The sequence below is a fragment of the Eptatretus burgeri genome, chromosome 11 (assembly GCF_056783735.1).
Source record: "Eptatretus burgeri isolate ZD-2024b chromosome 11, Ebu_testis_v1, whole genome shotgun sequence".
NCBI classification, from domain to species: domain Eukaryota; kingdom Metazoa; phylum Chordata; class Myxini; order Myxiniformes; family Myxinidae; genus Eptatretus; species Eptatretus burgeri.
This window is the reverse complement of record NC_140971.1, coordinates 18,061,164-18,081,921: the sequence shown is the minus strand read 5'-3', so window position 1 is coordinate 18,081,921 and position 20,758 is coordinate 18,061,164. Positions and strand designations below refer to the sequence as shown.

Genomic DNA, 20,758 nt, shown 5'->3' with positions numbered 1-20,758 from the left:
AGCTCGTATCTTTTTTTGTTTTTGGCCAAACAGCACTTCTTCAACTTTTTGCTTCAGTTTAGAGCTTTGTCTTCCTCACTGGCGAAGATGCAGTCTTTATTCTGGCTGCTCGGTGTTGTTCCAAGGTCTTCGGTCTCAGTCTACGAGGAAGTGTCTTTGCCCTTTTAGTGTCTTTATGAAATGGTTTCCAATCGTTGCTGGGCATTTTAGTTCCAGCCAGCCAGAAGGCTTTTCCCAAAAGGTTGGTGTGGCCCCAGATGCTCAGGGTCGCTCATGACACTCTGGGTAGTTGTACCAAGAAGTTGATTGCCCCAACCTTGCTGAGATGATTTGTAACATCACTCTCCCAGAATAATTACACTGGGAATGCAACAGTATTTGGTGTGAGTTTTGCAATATGAATTCAGAGTAAATGTGCATGTTCCCTGACAGTTTTGGAACCTCCTTCATTTCAGGTCCATTGTTCTATAGCCAAGTTCAACGAGTATAATGAATACTTGAAGAGAATCAAAATAATTGATTCAAAAAAATGTGGAGGAACTAAGGTGAGTTAAAACTGCCATTATTACCTCTGCCACCAAAGGTGGACAGAAGTTGTGTTTTCATCCCCTTCTGTCTGTCTCAATTTCCCCCCCCCCTCTGTCTTTGAGCTGGATATTGCAAAAAGTTATGGACTGATTCGTACGAAACTGAGTGCACAGGTTGGGTGTGTTACGAGGACTAATTGATTCGATTTTGGTGAAGATCTGGATCCGGATCCAGATACGATAATTTTTGAAGTGATTCTTCAACATTAAAGGCGCTGTCACACCTTGTCGTTTTAGCCAGCAATGGCAACGTATAAAAATGTATGTAAAACGTTGGCGTACGCTGAAATTTTGATGTTTTTTTAAGTTTTGGTCGTATTCATAACGTGTTGGTCATACGCATAACATATTAGTAACGGGCACAGAACGTTTCATTGTCTTATAGATAACTTATACCAACGAATGCTTAGCCTGTTGTCGGCGATCACAACCTATGCCCAATGATAGTTTAACTTAGGCTTAGCGCGCTGCACGTATCGCCGATGAACTGGTGGCGTAGCCTGTTAAAAACCTGCCGCACGCCGATTGAAATCGTAACCGCCTGAAAATTGGAAGTGTCAACCACGCAGTCACACCTTGACGATTTAGCCAGCGTATGCCGACCTATGAAAAATTTGCTGAACCAAGCTGGCACACGTCGAATACGGTATGGGTAAGTTGTGTATACGTTAAGAGCACGCTGAAAAACGATGAAGTACGCTGTCATATTTCGTGGTACGTCGTGAAATTTCAAGCATGCTGAAAACTTTACGACGTACTCGACGTATGGCTCACAAGTTCCGCATACGCTTGTAATAGGTTGTAGTCACGATATGCGATCGTTGACACGCGTCGACACAAGTTCCTTGTAAGTTACTCATAAGTCCAAACACGTCGAGGTAATGTTTAGCATACCTGAAACCTATTTTCTCCGTCAAGGCACATTTTCTTTTTTTCTCCTTGGCTCCGTGAAGGCACGTGACGAAATATCTGAAGTTGTTGTTGTTGTTGTTGTTTTTTATTATTATTTTTTTTTTTTAGTCTATCACGAATTTTAAAATATATTCGGACATTTGCTTTTAAGTTTCGACGGCGACGTGACAATATCCTCAAACAGAAAATATTCACAGAGGAGGAACAAAGAATAAGACATGAGCAAACTGAAGAGGCAATCGGACGTGACGGAACGGCACGTGACGAAATATCGGAAGTTGTTGTTGTTTTTTCTTTTTTTTTAAACGCTGCCAATACGCCATTATATGGTAGCTGTAAATTAGAAACACGTTCAGTAAGTTCTGTGGTCGTCCGGAAGGCGTCAATCAAATACGTCAATGTGCGTTGGAGGTATGTTACACATAGGTTCAAAGCACGTTACTCATAGGTTAGAAATAAGTTTTGGGTACGCTAAGCATTACCTCGACGTGTTTCGACTTATGAGTAACTTACAAGTAACGTGTGTCAACGATCGCATAATGTGCCTACAACTTATGGCTAGTGTCGCAGAACGTGTGAGTCATACACTGGCAAACGTCGTAAAATTTCAAGCATGCTAAAATTTGAGGACAACCGCAAAGTACAATGATGAAAGCCAGCGTACTACGACGTATGGCAGTGTTTTTCAGCGTGCTCTTAATGTTATCAAAACTTACCCATAACGTATTCGACGTGTGCCAGCGTGTTAGACAAATTTTTCATTAGTCTGCATACGCTGGCAAAATCGTCAAGGTGTGACAATGCCTGAAGAGATGACCAAACACGATATCTCAAAAAGTTGTGGACAGATTAAGACAAAACTTGGTGGATGAGTTGTGGAGGTAACAAGAACAAGCCGGTGAGATTTTGGTGAAGGTGTGATTGCAGATCCGGCCTATCGGTGGGATAGAAAAGGTAAACTGTTCAGCCTGGTGCACATATGTATGTGCTGCACTGAGTGCGTTCTAGTTTTGTGCTGAAATCTCGGTTCATGGAGGAGAGAAATGACAGAGGGCAGCATATTCACAATCTTCCCGAGGATCGAAGGCGAACTGCGAGACAAAGACAATTGAAATCTTCCAAAATAATCCATGAACAGCTATTTTCCACACTTCAGTTGTTCCTTTTAATTCTATGTTTGGAATTTGAGGTTCTTTGGTAAGACAGGATTTCTAACAATCAGCTCGCAAATGTATGGGGGCATGTTGAAAATGTCATGCTTCCTCTTGTTTTTCTCCAATACTGGTAAAGTTATTCAAATTAAACAAAGCACAGTTCACATATTACTTCTTCCTCCCACTGGCTGTTGAGCTTTGTGCTGAAGTTGATGGTTTTGGTGATTGACTGGAGATGAGATTAGTGCAGATGAAAATTGGGTGCACCATAATGATCCTGCCAGGAAGAGAGGGTCAATGAAGTTCCGCTACAAAGGATCCTCGGCCCTAACTTGGCTCCGTCAGATACTCATCTCTTCCCAAACTTAAAGAACATTTTTGTGTACGTTTTCTTGTGGCGACGATGTGAGGGCTGCTGTGAAGCGCTGTTTAAGTCAGCAGGACACAGACTTATATCGTGACAGCATCACAAAACTACTTAAACGTTGGGAGAAATGTGCGGACCGCAGTCGTGATTATGTTGAGGACTACACATGCATCATAACAGAGTATAGATTGTTGTTCATATCAGTATTTCTTTCATTTCTTTCCCTGTTTTGGAGAAAAAGACAAGGAGGCCTTTCTTATTGACATCTTGTATATCTGTGTTAGTAGTGCAATGAATGTTGGTTTCCCTGATAATTCCTTTTTAATCCAGCTTGCTCAGTTTGTTCACCTGTTTGATTATGTTAATATGCTCCAACAGCATGCTTCCTCAAAAGGCTCTGCACAGGAGAAGCAGACAGCATTTGAAAAGGATGTGGAAGCATTCAGAAAAAAATCAGTTTCTGCAAAGCTGTCAGGAAACACTGGCATCTTATACACGGGCTTTGAAGTCAGTGGCGACACCGTCAGTCAAAGGAGACAGGTATTCCTTTTATTATTTGCTCTGCATGTGAAGAGAATGTGGTTTCTCTTTTCACTCTTGGAGGAATCTTCAAGTACAATTGGATGAACCTGTGCCTTGTGGGGCCCAACACTGACATTTACACGTGACACTTGTGGGGACGATAATTAAATTGGATAGTTTATTGGAAAATTAATTTGTCATACAAAACGGTTTGTTCTCCATTTGTAATTTGTTTTTGCTTGTTGATTTGTTTATTAATATCCTGTTCACTGGTAATTGTCAGTTCAAAAGGGTGGTGCAGCATTATCACACTGTTCTTTGTACTCTCTTGTCCGTGTTCGATTCCCGTTCAACTGTCGGAATGGTGCTTCCCAAGCTGGGTGTTGCATCAGGAAGTGCACTGTCCTCTTGGATGGATGTTAACCTGGGGATTTGTCTGCTGGCATTCTCTATTTGATATACTGCATATGATCCCACGATATCTTTTAAATACAGAGTTATGAGCTGTTGTTAACACCCTTTCTTTATTCAGAAACTGTAGATTTAGTTACTAAAGTTATGCAGCTACCTGAAGTGGCAATGATGTAATGATTGTTTACCACTTCTGTGATTATGTTGTATCATCTCAGCAATGAACTGTCGTCCTGTTGTTTCACGAGCAGGGTGAGGTATTAACGTGTTCCATCCCTCAGATGGACGTTAAACTAACTCGGTATAGACCGTCCTTGCATACTGGCTTTATTTTGTGCACGTTAAAGATTCCCCGATGTGTTCGTGAAGAGCAGAAAAGTTATCACTGGCACCCTGGCAAAATTCAAAATCCCTTGTTCTGCTTTTGTTTGAAAGTAATGCTTAAGCAATCATTTTTTGTTGATGCTTAACCATGCAGTGCTGTCGGTTTATATAAAGCATGTTTACATTGCAGAATTATTCCCGTTTGCTGATGATGAGGAACAAAGAAGCTTTCAAAAAGAAGGTTCTTTCGGCGATGGATAAAAACAGGGGCAAAATGGATGTCAAGGTAAAGTGAACGAGCATGAGACAACCAGACTGTTGAATGTGACGAGGAAATGCATGTTTTTGTATTTTTCTTTTTGCAAATTTTTATTTCTGTGAAAAGATTTTATAAGTTTGTCATATTTATACTTTTAATTAAACAATCACGAAGGCTCATCGGTGTTTCGACCTTTACCATGATACAAACATATGGATGGACAATGGTCAAATCGAGTGTATTGGATTTAGTGTTGTCGATAGTAGAAAAATCGTGCAAATTATGATACAAGCATCAAATTTGGCATTTCTGTTCTGCAGGGCTTTCTCATCAAATCTGCCCGATTGGCCATTTGAAAATCCAAATGTTAAAAAATTTGAAAGAAAAAAAAAAGTTCAAAAAAATTTGGTCACAGCTGGCTGAAATTCTTGAAGCGCAAGTGAACATCCCAGACAGAGAACCAAGGGGAGATGCAGTCATCATTGATGGCTCAGCACTTATCAATGCCCGACCTCCACTCACTTCAAAGATATTAGATGACTATGCCAAAGAAGACATCATCCCAAAGGTGGAATCCTATGGTGCCAGGTACGAGAGGGTGGACGAAGTGTTTGATGTGTACAAGAAGTCAAGTCTGAAGTCCGAGTCAAGGTCGAAAAGGCGGCAAGGAATCAGAAGAAGACTGGAACCAATAAAACCCCAACTTACTGGAGAAGCTTTCTTCGAGATGACAGCAAAATGACTGAGCTGTTTCACTTGCTTGCGGAAAATATGTGTGAAGCACAGACGACAAGCACAGTCATTGTCACAAAAGGAGAAGATGCCATCAGCAACACAAGGAAGTCACTGGATGCTGTGTCTCCATGTTGTCATGAAGAAGCTGACACTCGAATATTTGTACACGCCAGGGATGCAACGACGGATGGTGGCAAGTCCATTATCATTAAGGCCAGTGACACGGACGTACGAGTCATCGCAATATCTGTACTGCCATCCTTACAGGAACTAGGTCTTAAGAACATGTGGATTGCCTTCGGCCAAGGAGCCAAGGTGCGATGGATTCCAGTCCATGAGGTAGTTTCTTCAATAGGGCCTGAGAAAGCTCGAGTGATCCCATACTTCCATGCGCTCACTGGATGTGACGTCATTTCTGCCTTCCACGGTAAAAGGAAGAAAACTGCCTGGCAGATTTGGAACGTCCCTGATGATGTTTCTGAAACATTCACTCATCTCAGCCAGCATCTCACATTGATTCGTGATCTTGACTTTTTTTTTAAGTTTTTTTGTTTTTTTTTGTCAAATTTTTCAAATGGCCAATCAGGCAGATTTGATTAGAATCCACTGGAGAACAAATGAGCCAAATTTGATGCTTGTATCATCATTTGCACGATTCCTCTCAAAATTGCTGTTATCTGCCCCACTAATTTGAACCAGGGGGTAACAACGTCATGTCCTCCGTGATGAGGTGGAAACACCAAAGAAGGCAGCCCAAAGATTCACTAAAATATTAATGTGTTAAATCCTTAAATCTGTTGATATTATTTTCACCACAAATATCAAACAAAAGGAGATGATTCCAAAACAATTCCACCAACTGCAGTCTTCAACACTCACTGTTGTCATAACAACAACAAAAATAATCATAATAATAATCATAACTCTGAAGAGAAAAAGAGAAACGTTCTGAAGAGAAAGAGAAACGTTCTGAAGAGAAAGAGAAACGTTCTGAAGAGAAAGAGAAACGTTCTGAAGAGAAAGAGAAACGTTCTGAAGAGAAAGAGACACGTTCTGAATAAGAAAGAGATACGTTCTGAAGAGAAAGAGTATTACTCATTGTGTGCCTGCCTCCACGGGGTTGCATTTGAGAATCGCCCCAAATATTCCTTTGAAATAGCTTTTACAGGACTTCTTCAGTGACTTCATGAAACATTCTCCTTTTTTGTGTGTCCCCCGTGCCTCATCCATAGAATACGCTTTGCTTTCGAGGATGGTCGCCCTCTCCCCGATGCTCCAGTTCTCCTCATTGTATTCATCTGGAGCTCATTTCTTTTTTTGTTTTTGGCGAGACAGCACTTCTTCAACTTCTTGCTTCAGTTTCGAGCTTTGTCTTCTGATAATGTTGAGATCTTCTTCCTCATTGGCGAAGATGCAGTCTTTATTCTGGCTGCTCAGTGTTGTTGCAACGTCTTAGGTCTCAGTCTATGAGGGGGTGTCTTTGCTCTTTTAGTGTCTTTATGAAATGGTTTCCCATCGTTGCTGGGCATTTTAGTTCCAGCCAGCCAGAGGGCTTTTCCCCAAAGGTTGGTTTGGCCCCAGATGCTCAGGGTTGCTAATGACACTTTGGGTCGTTGTACCAAGAAGGTGAATACCTCAACCTTGCTGAGATGATTTGTAACATCACTCTCCCAGAATAATTACAACACTGGGAATGCAACAGTATTTGGTGTAAGTGTTGCAATATGAATTCAGAGTAAATGTGCATGTTCCCTGACAGTTTTGGAACCTCCTTCATTTCAGGTCCCATGTGCTTTAACCAAGTTCAACGAGTATAATGACTACTGGAAGAGAAACAACATAATTGATTCAAAAAAATGTGGAGGAACTAAAGTGAGTTAAAACTACCATTGTTACCTCTGCCACCGAAGGTGGACGGAAGTTGTGTTTTCATCTCCTTCTGTCTGTCTCTATTCCCCCCCCCTCTCTCTTTGAGCTGGATATTGCAAAAAGTTATGGACTGATTTGTACGAAACTGAGTGCACAGGATGGGTGTGTGATGAGGACTAATTGATTCGATTTTGGTGAAGATCTGGATCCGGATCCAGACACGATAATTTTTGAAGTGATTCTTCAACATTAAGAGATGACCAAAAACGATATCTCAAAAAGTTGGGGACAGATTAAGACAAAACTTGGTGGATGAGTGGTGGAGGTGACAAGAACAAGTCGGTTAGATTTTGGTTAAGGTGTGAATGCAGATCCGGCCTATCGGTGGGATAGAAAAGGTAAACTGTTTAACCTGGTGCAGGTATGTATGCGCTGTACTGAGTGCCATTCTAGTTTTGTGCTGAAATCTCGATTTATGGAAGAGAGAAATGACAGAGGGCAGCATATTCACAATCTTACCAAGGATCGAAGGCGAACAGCGAGACAAAGACAATTTCAATCTTCCAAAATAATCCATGAACAGCTATTTTCCACACTTCAGCTGTTCCTTTTAATTCCATGTTTTTAGAATTTGAGGTTCTTTGGTAAGACAGGATTTCTACAAATCAGCTCGCAAATGTATGGGGGCATGTTGAAAATGTCATGCTTCCTCTTGTTTTTCTCCAATACTGGTAAAGTTATTCAAATTAAACAAAGCACAGTTCACATATTACTTCTTCCTCCCACTGGGTGTTGAGCTTTGTGCTGAAGTTGATGGTTTTGGTGATTGACTGGAGATGAGATTACTGCAGATGAAAATTGGATGCAGCATAATGATCCTGACAGGAAGAGAGGGTCAATGAAGTTCCGCTACAATGGATCCTCGGCCCAAACTTGACTCCGTCAGATTCTCATCTCTTCCCAAACTTAAGGAACATCTTTGTGGACGTTTTCTTGTGACGACGATGTGAGGGCTGCTGTGAAGCGCTGTTGAAGTCAGCAGGACACGGACTTATATCGTAACAGCATCACAAAACTACTTGAACGTTGGGAGAAATGTGCGGACCGCAGTCGTGATTATGTTGAGGACTACACATGCATCATAACAGAGTAAAGATTGTTGTTCATATCAGTATTTCTTTCATTTCTTTCCCTGTTTTGGAGAAAAAGACAAGTAGGCCTTTCTTATTGACATCTTGTATATCTGAGTTTGTGGTGATATGAATGTAGGTTTCCCTGATAATTCCTTTTTAATCCAGCTTGCTCAGTTTGTTCACCTGTTTGATTGTTAATATGCTCCAACAGCATGCTTCCTCAAAAGACTCTGCACAGGAGAAGCAGACAACATTTGAAAAGGATGTGGAAGCATCCAGAAAAAAATCAGTTTCTGCAAAGCTGTCAGGAAACACTGGCAACTTACACACGGGCTTTGAAGTCAGTGGCGACACCGTCAGTCAAAGGAGACAGGTATGCCTTTTATTATTTACTCTGCATGTGAAGAGAATGTGGTTTCTCTTTTCACTCTTGGAGGAATCTTCAAGTATAATTGGATGAACCTCTGCCTTGTGAGGCCCGACATTGACATTTACGTGTGACACTTGTGGGGACGATAATTAAATTGGATAGTTTATTGGAAAATTAATTTGTCACACAAAACTGTTTGTTCTCCATTTGTAATTTGTTTTTGCTTGTTGATTTGTTTATTAATATCCTGTTCACTGGTAATTGTCAGTTCAAAAGGGTGGTGCAGCATTATCACACTGTTCTTTGTACTGTCTTGTCCGGGTTTGATTCTCGTTCAACTGTCGGAATGATGCTTCCCAAGCAGGGTGTTGCATCAGGAAGTTCACTGTCCTCTTGGATGGATGTTAACCTGGGGATTTGTCTGCTGGCATTCTCTATTTTATATACTACATATGATCCCACGATATCTTTAAATACAGAGTTATGAGCTGTTGTTAACACCCTTTCTTTATTCAGAAACTGTACATTTAGTTACATAAAGTAGCTACCTGAAGTGGCAATGATGTTACTATTGTTCACCACTTCTGTGATTATGTTGTATCACCCCAGCTATGAACTGTCGTCCTGTTGTTTCACCAGCAGCGTGAGGCATTAAAGTGTTCCATCCCTCGGATGGACTTTAAACTAACTCGATATAAACCGTCCTTGCATACTGGCTTTATTTTGTGCACGTTAAAGATTCCACGATGTGTTCCTGAAGAGCAGACGAGTTATCACCAGCACCCTGGCGAAATTCAAAATCCCTTGTTCTGTTTTTATCCCGCGCCGCACGGCGGAAGGGGGATATTGTTATCACCCGGGTCGTCCGTCCCTACGTCCGGTTGGATGGGCATCAACATTTATAGCTATGAGTGCGATATCTCATAAACTGTTCGCTATATCGATTTGAAATTTAGGTCAGACATGTACCACCTGAAAAGGAAGAACCCTATTGATTTTGGGCATGGCCGGATCCAAGATGGCCGACTGGGGCGGTCATCCGTCCGTCCGTCTGGTTGGCATGGCGTCAACATTTATAGCTGTGAGTGCGAAAACTCAAAAACCGTTCGCCATGTCGATTTGCGATTTGGGTCACACATGTACCACCTGAAAATGAAGAACCCTATTGATTTTGGGCGTGGCCAGATCCAAGATGGCCGACTGGGGCTGCCATCTTGAACAAAATGTTTTTTCGCCATATCGATTTGAAATTTGGGTCACACATGTGGTGGTGTATGGGCGGAGCATGCATTGTATGGGCGGAGCCCCGAGTCACGGATGGTGGTGGTCACGTGGTTGTGGCTTCATATGTCCTGACTCGCCCACAAGGGACTTGTAGCACCAGTAGCGTCAGTTGCAGCATGTGGTATCATTAGTAGTGTCTTGTAGGTCGTGTGCCTGTAGAGTGCATCGAGTGCGCAATAAAGCGGAGCTACGGGCATCCTACACCCACCCTCTCGCTCGAGGCAATAAAGCGGAGTTGTGTTACCCTCCGGCTCGTGTTTGCCTGTTCGCACCTCTGCCACGACACTACAACATGTACCACCTGAAAAGGAAGAACACGATTGATTTTGGGTGTGGCCGGATCCAAGATGGCCGACTGGGGCGGTCCGTCCTCCGGCTGGCTGGGCGTCAACATTTATGGCGTCAACATTTGTCGCTGTAAGTGCGATAACTCATAAACTGTTCACCATATCGATTTGAAATTTCGGTCACACATGTACCACCTGAAAAGGAAGAGGCCTATTGATGTTGGGCGTGGCCGGATCCAAGATGGCCAACTGAGGCGGTCCGTCCGGCCGGCTGCCTGGCTGGGCGTCAACATTTATGGCGTCAACATTAATAGCTTTGAGTGCGATAACTCATAAACTGTTCGCCATGTCGATTTAAAATTTGGGTCACACATGCACCACCTGAAAAGGAAGAACCCTATTGATTTTGGGCATGGCCACATCCAAGATGGCCGACTGGGGCGGCCATCTTGAAAAAAATGTTTTTTGTAATAAATGGAAAACTGCTGATCTGATTTCAATTATTTTTCAATGGCGGGGGATTCCCAATCTCTGATGGTATATTTGTCGGAATATAATGCTTAAGCAATCATTTTTTGTTGATGCATAACCATGCAGTGCTGTTGGTTTATATAAAGCATGTTTACATTGCAGAATTATTCCAATTTGGTGATGATGAGGCACAAAGAAGCTTTGAAAAAGGTGGCTCTTTCGACGATGGATAAAAACACGGGCAAAATGGATGTCAAGGTAAAGTGAACGAGCATGAGAGAGCCATACTGTTGAATGTGACGAGTTAATGTATGTTTTTGTATTTTTCTTTTTGCAAATTTTTATTTCTGTGAAAAGATTTTTTTAGTTTGTCATATTTATACTTTTAAAGCCTGGTGTTGGCTTAGTGGTAAGGGTGGCGGCTTGGGATCCAAGGGTCCTGAGTTCAAGCCCCGTTGGGTGCTGAATTAACACCAGGGGGTTGACTCAGTCTGTCATCCTTCCGAGGTCTGTCATCCTTCCGAGGAAATTTAGGTCAGACATGTACCACCTGAAAAGGAAGAACCCTATTGATTTTGGGCGTGGCCGGATCCAAGATGGCCGACTGGGGCGGTCATCCGTCCGTCCGTCTGGTTGGCATGGCGTCAACATTTATAGCTGTGAGTGCGAAAACTCAAAAACCGTTCGCCATGTCGATTTGCGATTTGGGTCACACATGTACCACCTGAAAATCACAGCAAGACATCAAAAACACATCACAGTGAAACAAAGTCAATTGAAATCTTCCAAAATAATCCATAAACAGCTATTTTCCACACTTCAGCTGTTCCTTTTAATTCAATGTTTCGAATTTGAGGTTCTTTGGTAAGACAGGATTTCGAAAAATCAGCTCACAAATGTAGGGGGGCATGTTCAAAATGTCATGCTTCCTCTTGTTTTTCTCCAATACTGGTAAAGTTATTCAAATTGAACAAAGCACAGTTCACATATTACTTCTTCCTCCCACTGGGTGTTGAGCTTTGGGCTGAAGTTGATGGTTTTGGTGATTGACTGGAGATGAGATTACTGCAGATGAAAATTGGATGCAGCATAATGATCCTGACAGGAAGAGAGGGTCAATGAAGTTCCGCTACAAAGGATCCTCGGCCCAAACTTGACTCCGTCAGATTCTCATCTCTTCCCAAACTTAAGGAACATCTTTGTGGACGTTTTCTTGTGACGACGATGTGAGGGCTGCTGTGAAGCGCTGTTGAAGTCAGCAGGACACGGACTTATATCGTAACAGCATCACAAAACTACTTGAACATTGGGAGAAATGTGCGGACCGCAGTCATGATTATGTTGAGGACTACACATGCATCATAACAGAGTAAAGATTGTTGTTCATATCAGTATTTCTTTCATTTCTTTCCCTGTTTTGGAGAAAAAGACAAGTAGGCCTTTCTTATTGACATCTTGTATATCTGAGTTTGTGGTGATATGAATGTAGGTTTCCCTGATAATTCCTTTTTAATCCAGCATGCTCAGTTTGTTCACCTGTTTGATTGTTAATATGCTCCAACAGCATGCTTCCTCAAAAGACTCTGCACAGGAGAAGGAGACAACATTTGAAAAGGATGTGGAAGCATCCAGAAAAAAATCAGTTTCTGCAAAGCTGTCAGGAAACACTGGCAACTTACACACGGGCTTTGAAGTCAGTGGCGACACCGTCAGTCAAAGGAGACAGGTATGCCTTTTATTATTTACTCTGCATGTGAAGAGAATGTGGTTTCTCTTTTCACTCTTGGAGGAATCTTCAAGTATAATTGGATGAACCTCTGCCTTGTGAGGCCCGACATTGACATTTACGTGTGACACTTGTGGGGACGATAATTAAATTGGATAGTTTATTGGAAAATTAATTTGTCACACAAAACTGTTTGTTCTCCATTTGTAATTTGTTTTTGCTTGTTGATTTGTTTATTAATATCCTTTCCACTAGTAATTGTCAGTTCAAAAGGGTGGTGCAGCATTATCACACTGTTCTTTGTACTGTCTTGTCCGGGTTTGATTCTCGTTCAACTGTCGGAATGGTGCTTCCCAAGCAGGGTGTTGCATCAGGAAGTTCACTGTCCTCTTGGATGGATGTTAACCTGGGGATTTGTCTGCTGGCATTCTCTATTTTATATACTACATATGATCCCACGATATCTTTAAATACAGAGTTATGAGCTGTTGTTAACACCCTTTCTTTATTCAGAAACTGTACATTTAGTTACATAAAGTAGCTACCTGAAGTGGCAATGATGTTACTATTGTTCACCACTTCTGTGATTATGTTGTATCACCCCAGCTATGAACTGTCGTCCTGTTGTTTCACCAGCAGAGTGAGGCATTAAAGTGTTCCATCCCTCGGATGGACTTTAAACTAACTCGGTATAGACCGTCCTTGCATACTGGCTTTATTTTGTGCACGTTAAAGATTCCACGATGTGTTCATGAAGAGCAGACGAGTTATCACCAGCACCCTGGCGAAATTCAAAATCCCTTGTTCTGTTTTTATCCCGCGCCGCACGGCGGAAGGGGGATATTGTTATCACCCGGGTCGTCCGTCCGTACGTCTGGTTGGATGGGCATCAACATTTATAGCTGTGAGTGCGATATCTCATAAACTGTTCGCTATATCGATTTGAAATTTAGGTCAGACATGTACCACCTGAAAAGGAAGAACCCTATTGATTTTGGGCGTGGCCGGATCCAAGATGGCCGACTGGGGCGGTCGTCCGTCCGTCCGTCTGGTTGGCATGGCGTCAACATTTATAGCTGTGAGTGCGAAAACTCAAAAACCGTTCGCCATGTCGATTTGCGATTTGGGTCACACATGTACCACCTGAAAATGAAGAACCCTATTGATTTTAGGCGTGGCCAGATCCAAGATGGCCGACTGGGGCTGCCATCTTGAACAAAATGTTTTTTCGCCATATCGATTTGAAATTTGGGTCACACATGTGGTGGTGTATGGGCGGAGCATGCATTGTATGGGCGGAGCCCCGAGTCACGGATGGTGGTGGTCACGTGGTTGTGGCTTCATATGTCCCGACTCGGCCACAAGGGACTTGTAGCACCAGTAGCGTCAGTTGCAGCATGTGGTATCATTAGTAGTGTCTTGTAGGTCGTGTGCCTGTAGAGTGCATCGAGTGCGCAATAAAGCGGAGCTACGGGCATCCTACACCCACCCTCTCGCTCGAGGCAATAAAGCGGAGTTGTGTTACCCTCCGGCTCGTGTTTGCCTGTTCGCACCTCTGCCACGACACTACAACATGTACCACCTGAAAAGGAAGAACACGATTGATTTTGGGTGTGGCCGGATCCAAGATGGCCGACTGGGGCGGTCCGTCCTCCGGCTGGCTGGGCGTCAACATTTATGGCGTCAACATTTGTCGCTGTAAGTGCGATAACTCATAAACTGTTCACCATATCGATTTGAAATTTCGGTCACACATGTACCACCTGAAAAGGAAGAGGCCTATTGATGTTGGGCGTGGCCGGATCCAAGATGGCCAACTGGGGCGGTCCGTCCGGCCGGCTGCCTGGCTGGGCGTCAACATTTATGGCGTCAACATTAATAGCTTTGAGTGCGATAACTCATAAACTGTTCGCCATGTCGATTTAAAATTTGGGTCACACATGCACCACCTGAAAAGGAAGAACCCTATTGATTTTGGGCATGGCCACATCCAAGATGGCCGACTGGGGCGGCCATCTTGAAAAAAATGTTTTTTGTAATAAATGGAAAACTGCTGATCTGATTTCAATTATTTTTCAATGGCGGGGGATTCCCAATCTCTGATTGTATATTTGTCGGAATATAATGCTTAAGCAATCATTTTTTGTTGATGCATAACCATGCAGTGCTGTTGGTTTATATAAAGCATGTTTACATTGCAGAATTATTCCAATTTGGTGATGATGAGGCACAAAGAAGCTTTGAAAAAGGTGGCTCTTTCGACGGTGGATAAAAACACGGGCAAAATGGATGTCAAGGTAAAGTGAACGAGCATGAGAGAGCCATACTGTTGAATGTGACGAGTTAATGTATGTTTTTTGTATTTTTCTTTTTGCAAATTTTTATTTCTGTGAAAAGATTTTTTTAGTTTGTCATATTTATACTTTTAAAGCCTGGTGTTGGCTTAGTGGTAAGGGTGGCGGCTTGGGATCCAAGGGTCCTGAGTTCAAGCCCCGTTGGGTGCTGAATTAACACCAGGGGGTTGACTCAGTCTGTCAACCTTCCGAGGTCGGCAAAATTAGTGCCAGTGTACTGGTCCCGGTGTATGCCCCGGTTAGAATAGGTGTACCATATCCCTGTGTGTCGTAAGAGGCGACCAGGGTTGGCGTCAGGAAGGGCATCCGGCCATAAAACATTGCCTCAAGAAAAAGCCAACCCCTGCACAGCAGGGTAAAATGGCTGTAAAAACGGTCATTTTTATTCTATTTATACTTTTAATTAAACAATCACGAAGGCTCATAGGTGCTTCTACCTTTACCATGATACAAACACATGGATAGACAATGGTCCAATCGAGTATATTGGATTTAGTGCAGTCGATCGTAGAAAAATCGTGCAAATTATGATACAAGCATCAAATTTGGCATTTCTGTTCTGCAGGGCTTTCTCATCAAATCTGCCCGATTGGCCATTTGAAAATCCAAATTTAAAAAAATTTGAAAGAAAAAAAAGAAAGTTCAAAAAAATTTGGTCACAGCTGGCTTAAATTCTTGAAGCGCAAGTGAACATCCCAGACAGAGAACCAAGGGGAGATGCAGTCATCATTGATGGCTCAGCACTTATCAATGCCCGACCTCCACTCACTTCAAAGATATTAGATGACTATGCCAAAGAAGACATCATCCCAAAGGTGGAATCCTATGGTGCCAGGTACGAGAGGGTGGACGTAGTGTTTGATGTGTACAAGAAGTCAAGTCTGAAGTCCAAGTCAAGGTCGAAAAGGGGGCAAGGAATCAGAAGAAGAGTGACAGGAACCAATAAAACCCCAACTTACTGGAGAAGCTTTCTTAGAGATGACAGCAAAATGACTGAGCTGTTTCACTTGCTTGCGGAAAATATGTGTGAAGCACAGACGACAAGCACAGTCATTGTCACAAAAGGAGAAGATGCCATCAGCAACACAAGGAAGTCACTGGATGCTGTGTCTCCATGTTGTCATGAAGAAGCTGACACTCGAATATTTGTACACGCCAGGGATGCATCGACGGATGGTGGCAAGTCCATTATCATTAAGGCCAGTGACACGGACGTACGAGTCATCGCAATATCTGTTCTGCCATCCTTACAGGAACTAGGTCTTGAGAACATGTGGATTGCCTTAGGCCAAGGAGCCAATGTGCGATGGATTCCAGTCCATGAGGTAGTTTCTTCAATAGGGCCTGAGAAAGTTCGAGGGATCCCATACTTCCATGCGTTCACTGGATGTGACGTCGTGTCTGCCTTCTGCGGTAAAAGGAAGAAAACTGCCTGTCAGATTTGGAACATCCCTGATGTTGTTTCTGAAACATTCACTCGTCTCAGCCAGCATCTCAAATTGATTCGTGATCTTGACTTTTTTTTCAAGTTTTTTTTTTTTGTTTTTTTTTTCAAATTTTTCAAATGGCCAATCAGGCAGATTTGATTAGAATCCACTGGAGAACTTGTGCCTAATTTGATGCTTGTATCATCATTAACACGATTCCTCTCAAAAATTGCTGTTATCTGCCCCACTAATTTGAACCAGGGGGTAACAACATCATGTCCTCCGTGATGAGGTAGAAACACCAAAGTAGGCAGCCCAAAGATTCACTAAAAATATTAATGTGTTAAATCCTTAAATCTGTTGATATTATTTTCACCACAAATATCAAACAAAAGGAGATGATTCCAAAACAATTCCAACAACTGCAGTCTTCAACACTCACTGTTGTCATTACAAGAACAAAAATAATCATAATAATAATCATAACTCTGAAGAGAAAGAGATACGTTCTGAAGAGAAAGAGAAACGTTCTGAAGAGAAAGAGATACGTTCTGAAGAGAAAAAGAAACGATCTGAAGAGAAAGAGAAACGTTCTGAAGAGAAACAGAAATGTTCTGAAGAGAAACAGATACGTTCTGAAGAGAAAGAGACACGTTCTGAAGAGAGATATACGTTCTGAATAAGAAAGAGATACGTTCTGACTAAGAAAGAGATACGTTCGGAAGAGAAAGAGACACGTTCTGAATAAGAAAGAGATACCTTTTGAAGAGAAAGAGATACGTTCTGAAGAGAAAGAGATACGTTCTAAAGAGAAAGAGTATTACTCATTGTGTGCCTGCCTCCACGGGGTTCCATTTGAGAATCGCCCCAAATATTCCTTTGAAATAGCTTTTACAGGACTTCTTCAGTGACTTCATGAAACATTCTCCTTTTTTGTGTGTCCCCCGTGCCTCATCCATAGAATACGCTTTTCTGTCGAGGATGGTCGCCCTCTCCCCGATGCTCCAGTTCTCCTCATTGTATTCATCTGGAGCTCATTTCTTTTTTGTTTTTGGCGAGACAGCACTTCTTCAACTTCTCGCTTCAGTTTAGAGCTTTGTCTTCTGATAATGTTGAGATCTTCTTCCTCACTGGCGAAGATGCAGTCTTTATTCTGGCTGCTCGGTGTTGTTGCAACGTCTTAGGTCTCAGTCTATGAGGATGTGTCTTTGCTCTTTTAGTGTCTTTATGAAATGGTTTCCAATCGTTGCTGGGCATTTTAGTTCCAGCCAGCCAGAGGGCTTTTCCCCAAAGATTGGTTTGGCCCCAGATGCTCAGGGTTGCTAATGACACTTTGGGTAGTTGTACCAAGAAGGTGAATACCTCAACCTTGCTGAGATGATTTGTAACATCACTCTCCCAGAATAATTACAACACTGGGAATGCAACAGTATTTGGTGTGAGTGTTGCAATATGAATTTAGAGTAAATGTGCATGTTCGCTGTCAGTTTTGGAACCTCCTTCATTTCAGGTCCCTTGTGCTTTAACCAAGTTCAACGAGTATAATGACTTCTGGAAGAGAAACAACATAATTGATTCAAAAAAATGTGGAGGAACGAAAGTGAGTCAAAACTACCATTGTTAACTCTGCCACCGAAGGTGGACGGAAGTTGTGTTTTCATCTCCTTCTGTCTGTCTCTATTCCCCCCCCCCCCCCGCTCTCCCTTTGAGCTGGATATTGCAAAAAGTTATGGACTGATTCGTACGAAACTGAGTGCACAGGTTGGGTGTGTGACGAGGACTAATTGATTCGATTTTGGTGAAGATCTGGATCCGGATCCAGATACGATAATTTTTGAAGTGATTCTTCAACATTAAGAAATGACCAAAAACGATATCTCAAAAAGTTGGGGACAGATTAAGACAAAACTTGGTGGATGAGTTGTGGAGGTGACAAGAACAAGCCAGTTAGATTTTGGTTAAGGTGTCAATGCAGATCCAGCCTATCGGTGGGATAGAAAAGGTAAACTGTTCAGCCTGGTGCAGGTATGTATGCGCTGTACTGAGTGCCGTTCTAGTTTTGTGCTGAAATCTCGATTTATGGAGGAGAGAAATGACAGAGGGCAGCATATTCACAATCTTACCGAGGATCGAAGGCGAACAGCGAGACAAAGACAATTGAAATCTTCCAAAAGAATCCATGAACAGCTATTTTCCACACTTCAGCTGTTCCTTTTAATTCCATGTTTAGAATTTGAGGTTCTTTGGTAAGACAGGATTTCTACAAATCAGCTGCAAATGTATGGGGGCATGTTGAAAATGTCTTGCATCCGCTTGTTTTTCTCCAACACTGGTAAAGTTATTCAAATTAAAAACACATCACAGCGAGACATCATAAAAGACATCATCGAGACATAAAAGACATCAGAATGACAAAAGACATCAGCGAGACATCATCATAAAAACACATCACAGCGAGACATCAAAAACACATCACAGTGAAACAAAGACAATTGAAATCTTCCAAAATAATCCATAAACAGCTATTTTCCACACTTCAGCTGTTCCTTTTAATTCAATGTTTCGAATTTGAGGTTCTTTGGTAAGACAGGATTTCGAAAAATCAGCTCACAAATGTAGGGGGGCATGTTCAAAATGTCATGCTTCCTCTTGTTTTTCTCCAATACTGGTAAAGTTATTCAAATTGAACAAAGCACAGTTCACATATTACTTCTTCCTCCCACTGGGTGTTGAGCTTTGTGCTGAAGTTGATGGTTTTGGTGATTGACTGGAGATGAGATTACTGCAGATGAAAATTGGATGCAGCATAATGATCCTGACAGGAAGAGAGGGTCAATGAAGTTCCGCTACAAAGGATCCTCGGCCCAAACTTGACTCCGTCAGATTCTCATCTCTTCCCAAACTTAAGGAACATCTTTGTGGACGTTTTCTTGTGACGACGATGTGAGGGCTGCTGTGAAGCGCTGTTGAAGTCAGCAGGACACGGACTTATATCGTAACAGCATCACAAAACTACTTGAACGTTGGGAGAAATGTGCGGACCGCAGTCGTGATTATGTTGAGGACTACACATGCATCATAACAGAGTAAAGATTGTTGTTCATATCAGTATTTCTTTCATTTCTTTCCCTGTTTTGGAGAAAAAGACAAGTAGGCCTTTCTTATTGACATCTTGTATATCTGAGTTTGTGGTGATATGAATGTAGGTTTCCCTGATAATTCCTTTTTAATCCAGCTTGCTCAGTTTGTTCACCTGTTGATTATGTTAATATGCTCCAACAGCATGCTTCCTCAAAAGACTCTGCACAGGAGAAGCAGACAGCATTTGAAAAGGATGTGGAAGCATCCAGAAAAAAATCAGTTTCTGCAAAGCTGTCAGGAAACACTGGCAGCTTACACACGGGCTTTGAAGTCAGTGGCGACACCGTCAGTCAAAGGAGACAGGTATGCCTTTTATTATTTACTCTGCATGTGAAGAGAATGTGGTTTCTCTTTTCACTCTTGGAGGAATTTTCAAGTATAATTGGATGAACCTCTGCCTTGTGAGGCCCGATATTGACATTTACGTGTGACACTTGTGGGGACGATAATTAAATTGGATAGTTTATTGGAAAATTAATTTGTCATACAAAACTGTTTGTTCTCCATTTGTAATTTGTTTTTGCTTGTTGATTTGTTTATTAATATCCTGTTCACTGGTAATTGTCAGTTCAAAAGGGTGGTGCAGCATTATCACACTGTTCTTTGTACTGTCTTGTCCGGGTTTGATTCTCGTTCAACCTTCGGAATCGTGCTTCCCAAGCAGGGTGTTGCATCGGGAAGTGCACTGTCCTCTTGGATGGATGTTCACCTGGGGATTTGTCTGCTGGCATTCTCTATTTTATATACTGCATAAGATCCCATGATTTTCTTAAATACAGAGTTATGAGCTGTTGTTAACACCCTTTCTTTATTCAGAAACTGTAGACTTAGTTACATAAAGTAGCAACCTGAAGTGGCAATGATGTTACTATTGTTTACCACTTCTGTGATTATGTTGTATCATCCCAGCTATGAACTGTCGTCCTGTTGTTTCACCAGCAGCGTGAGGCATTAATGTGTTCCATCCCTCGGATGGACTTTAAAGTAACTCGGTATAGACCGTTCTTGCATACTGGCTTTATTTTGTGCACGTGAAAGATTCCACGATGTGTTCCTGAAGAGCAGACGAGTTATCACCAGCACCCTGGCAAAATTCAAAATCCCTTGTTCTGTTTTTATCCCGCGCCGCACGGCGGAAGGGGGATATTGTTTTCACCCGGGTCGTCCGTCCGTCCGTCCGGTTGGCTGGGCGTCAACATTTATAGCTGTGAGTGCGATATCTCATAAACTGTTCGCCATATCGATTTGAAATTTAGGTCAGACATGTACCACCTGAAAAGTAAGAACCCTATTGATTTTGGGCGTGGCCGGATCCAAGATGGCCCACTGGAGCGGTCGTCCGTCTGGCTGGCACGGCGTCAACATTTATAGCTGTGAGTGCAATAACTCAAAAACCGTTCGCCATGTCGATTTGCGATTTGGGTC

The 20,758-nt window shown here is 42.3% G+C and overlaps 1 protein-coding gene across 2 annotated transcripts in view; it reads left to right on the top strand.

Annotated features, from left to right (window-relative positions):
- The window catches only part of LOC147016594 (uncharacterized), a 60,464-nt gene that overhangs the window by 21,036 nt on the left and 18,670 nt on the right, over window positions 1–20,758 (top strand). The window contains exons 5-14 of one of the 2 annotated variants that reach the window (XM_085845406.1): window positions 456–545; window positions 3,399–3,560; window positions 4,468–4,563; window positions 7,054–7,143; window positions 8,485–8,646; window positions 10,848–10,943; window positions 12,250–12,411; window positions 14,613–14,708; window positions 17,703–17,792; window positions 19,475–19,636. In XM_085845406.1, the coding sequence (XP_085701532.1) occupies window positions 456–545; window positions 3,399–3,560; window positions 4,468–4,563; window positions 7,054–7,143; window positions 8,485–8,646; window positions 10,848–10,943; window positions 12,250–12,411; window positions 14,613–14,708; window positions 17,703–17,792; window positions 19,475–19,636 (1,206 nt within the window). The remainder of the gene's footprint in view (window positions 1–455; window positions 546–3,398; window positions 3,561–4,467; window positions 4,564–7,053; window positions 7,144–8,484; window positions 8,647–10,847; window positions 10,944–12,249; window positions 12,412–14,612; window positions 14,709–17,702; window positions 17,793–19,474; window positions 19,637–20,758) is intronic. The other variant, XM_085845407.1, reaches the window with a different exon arrangement.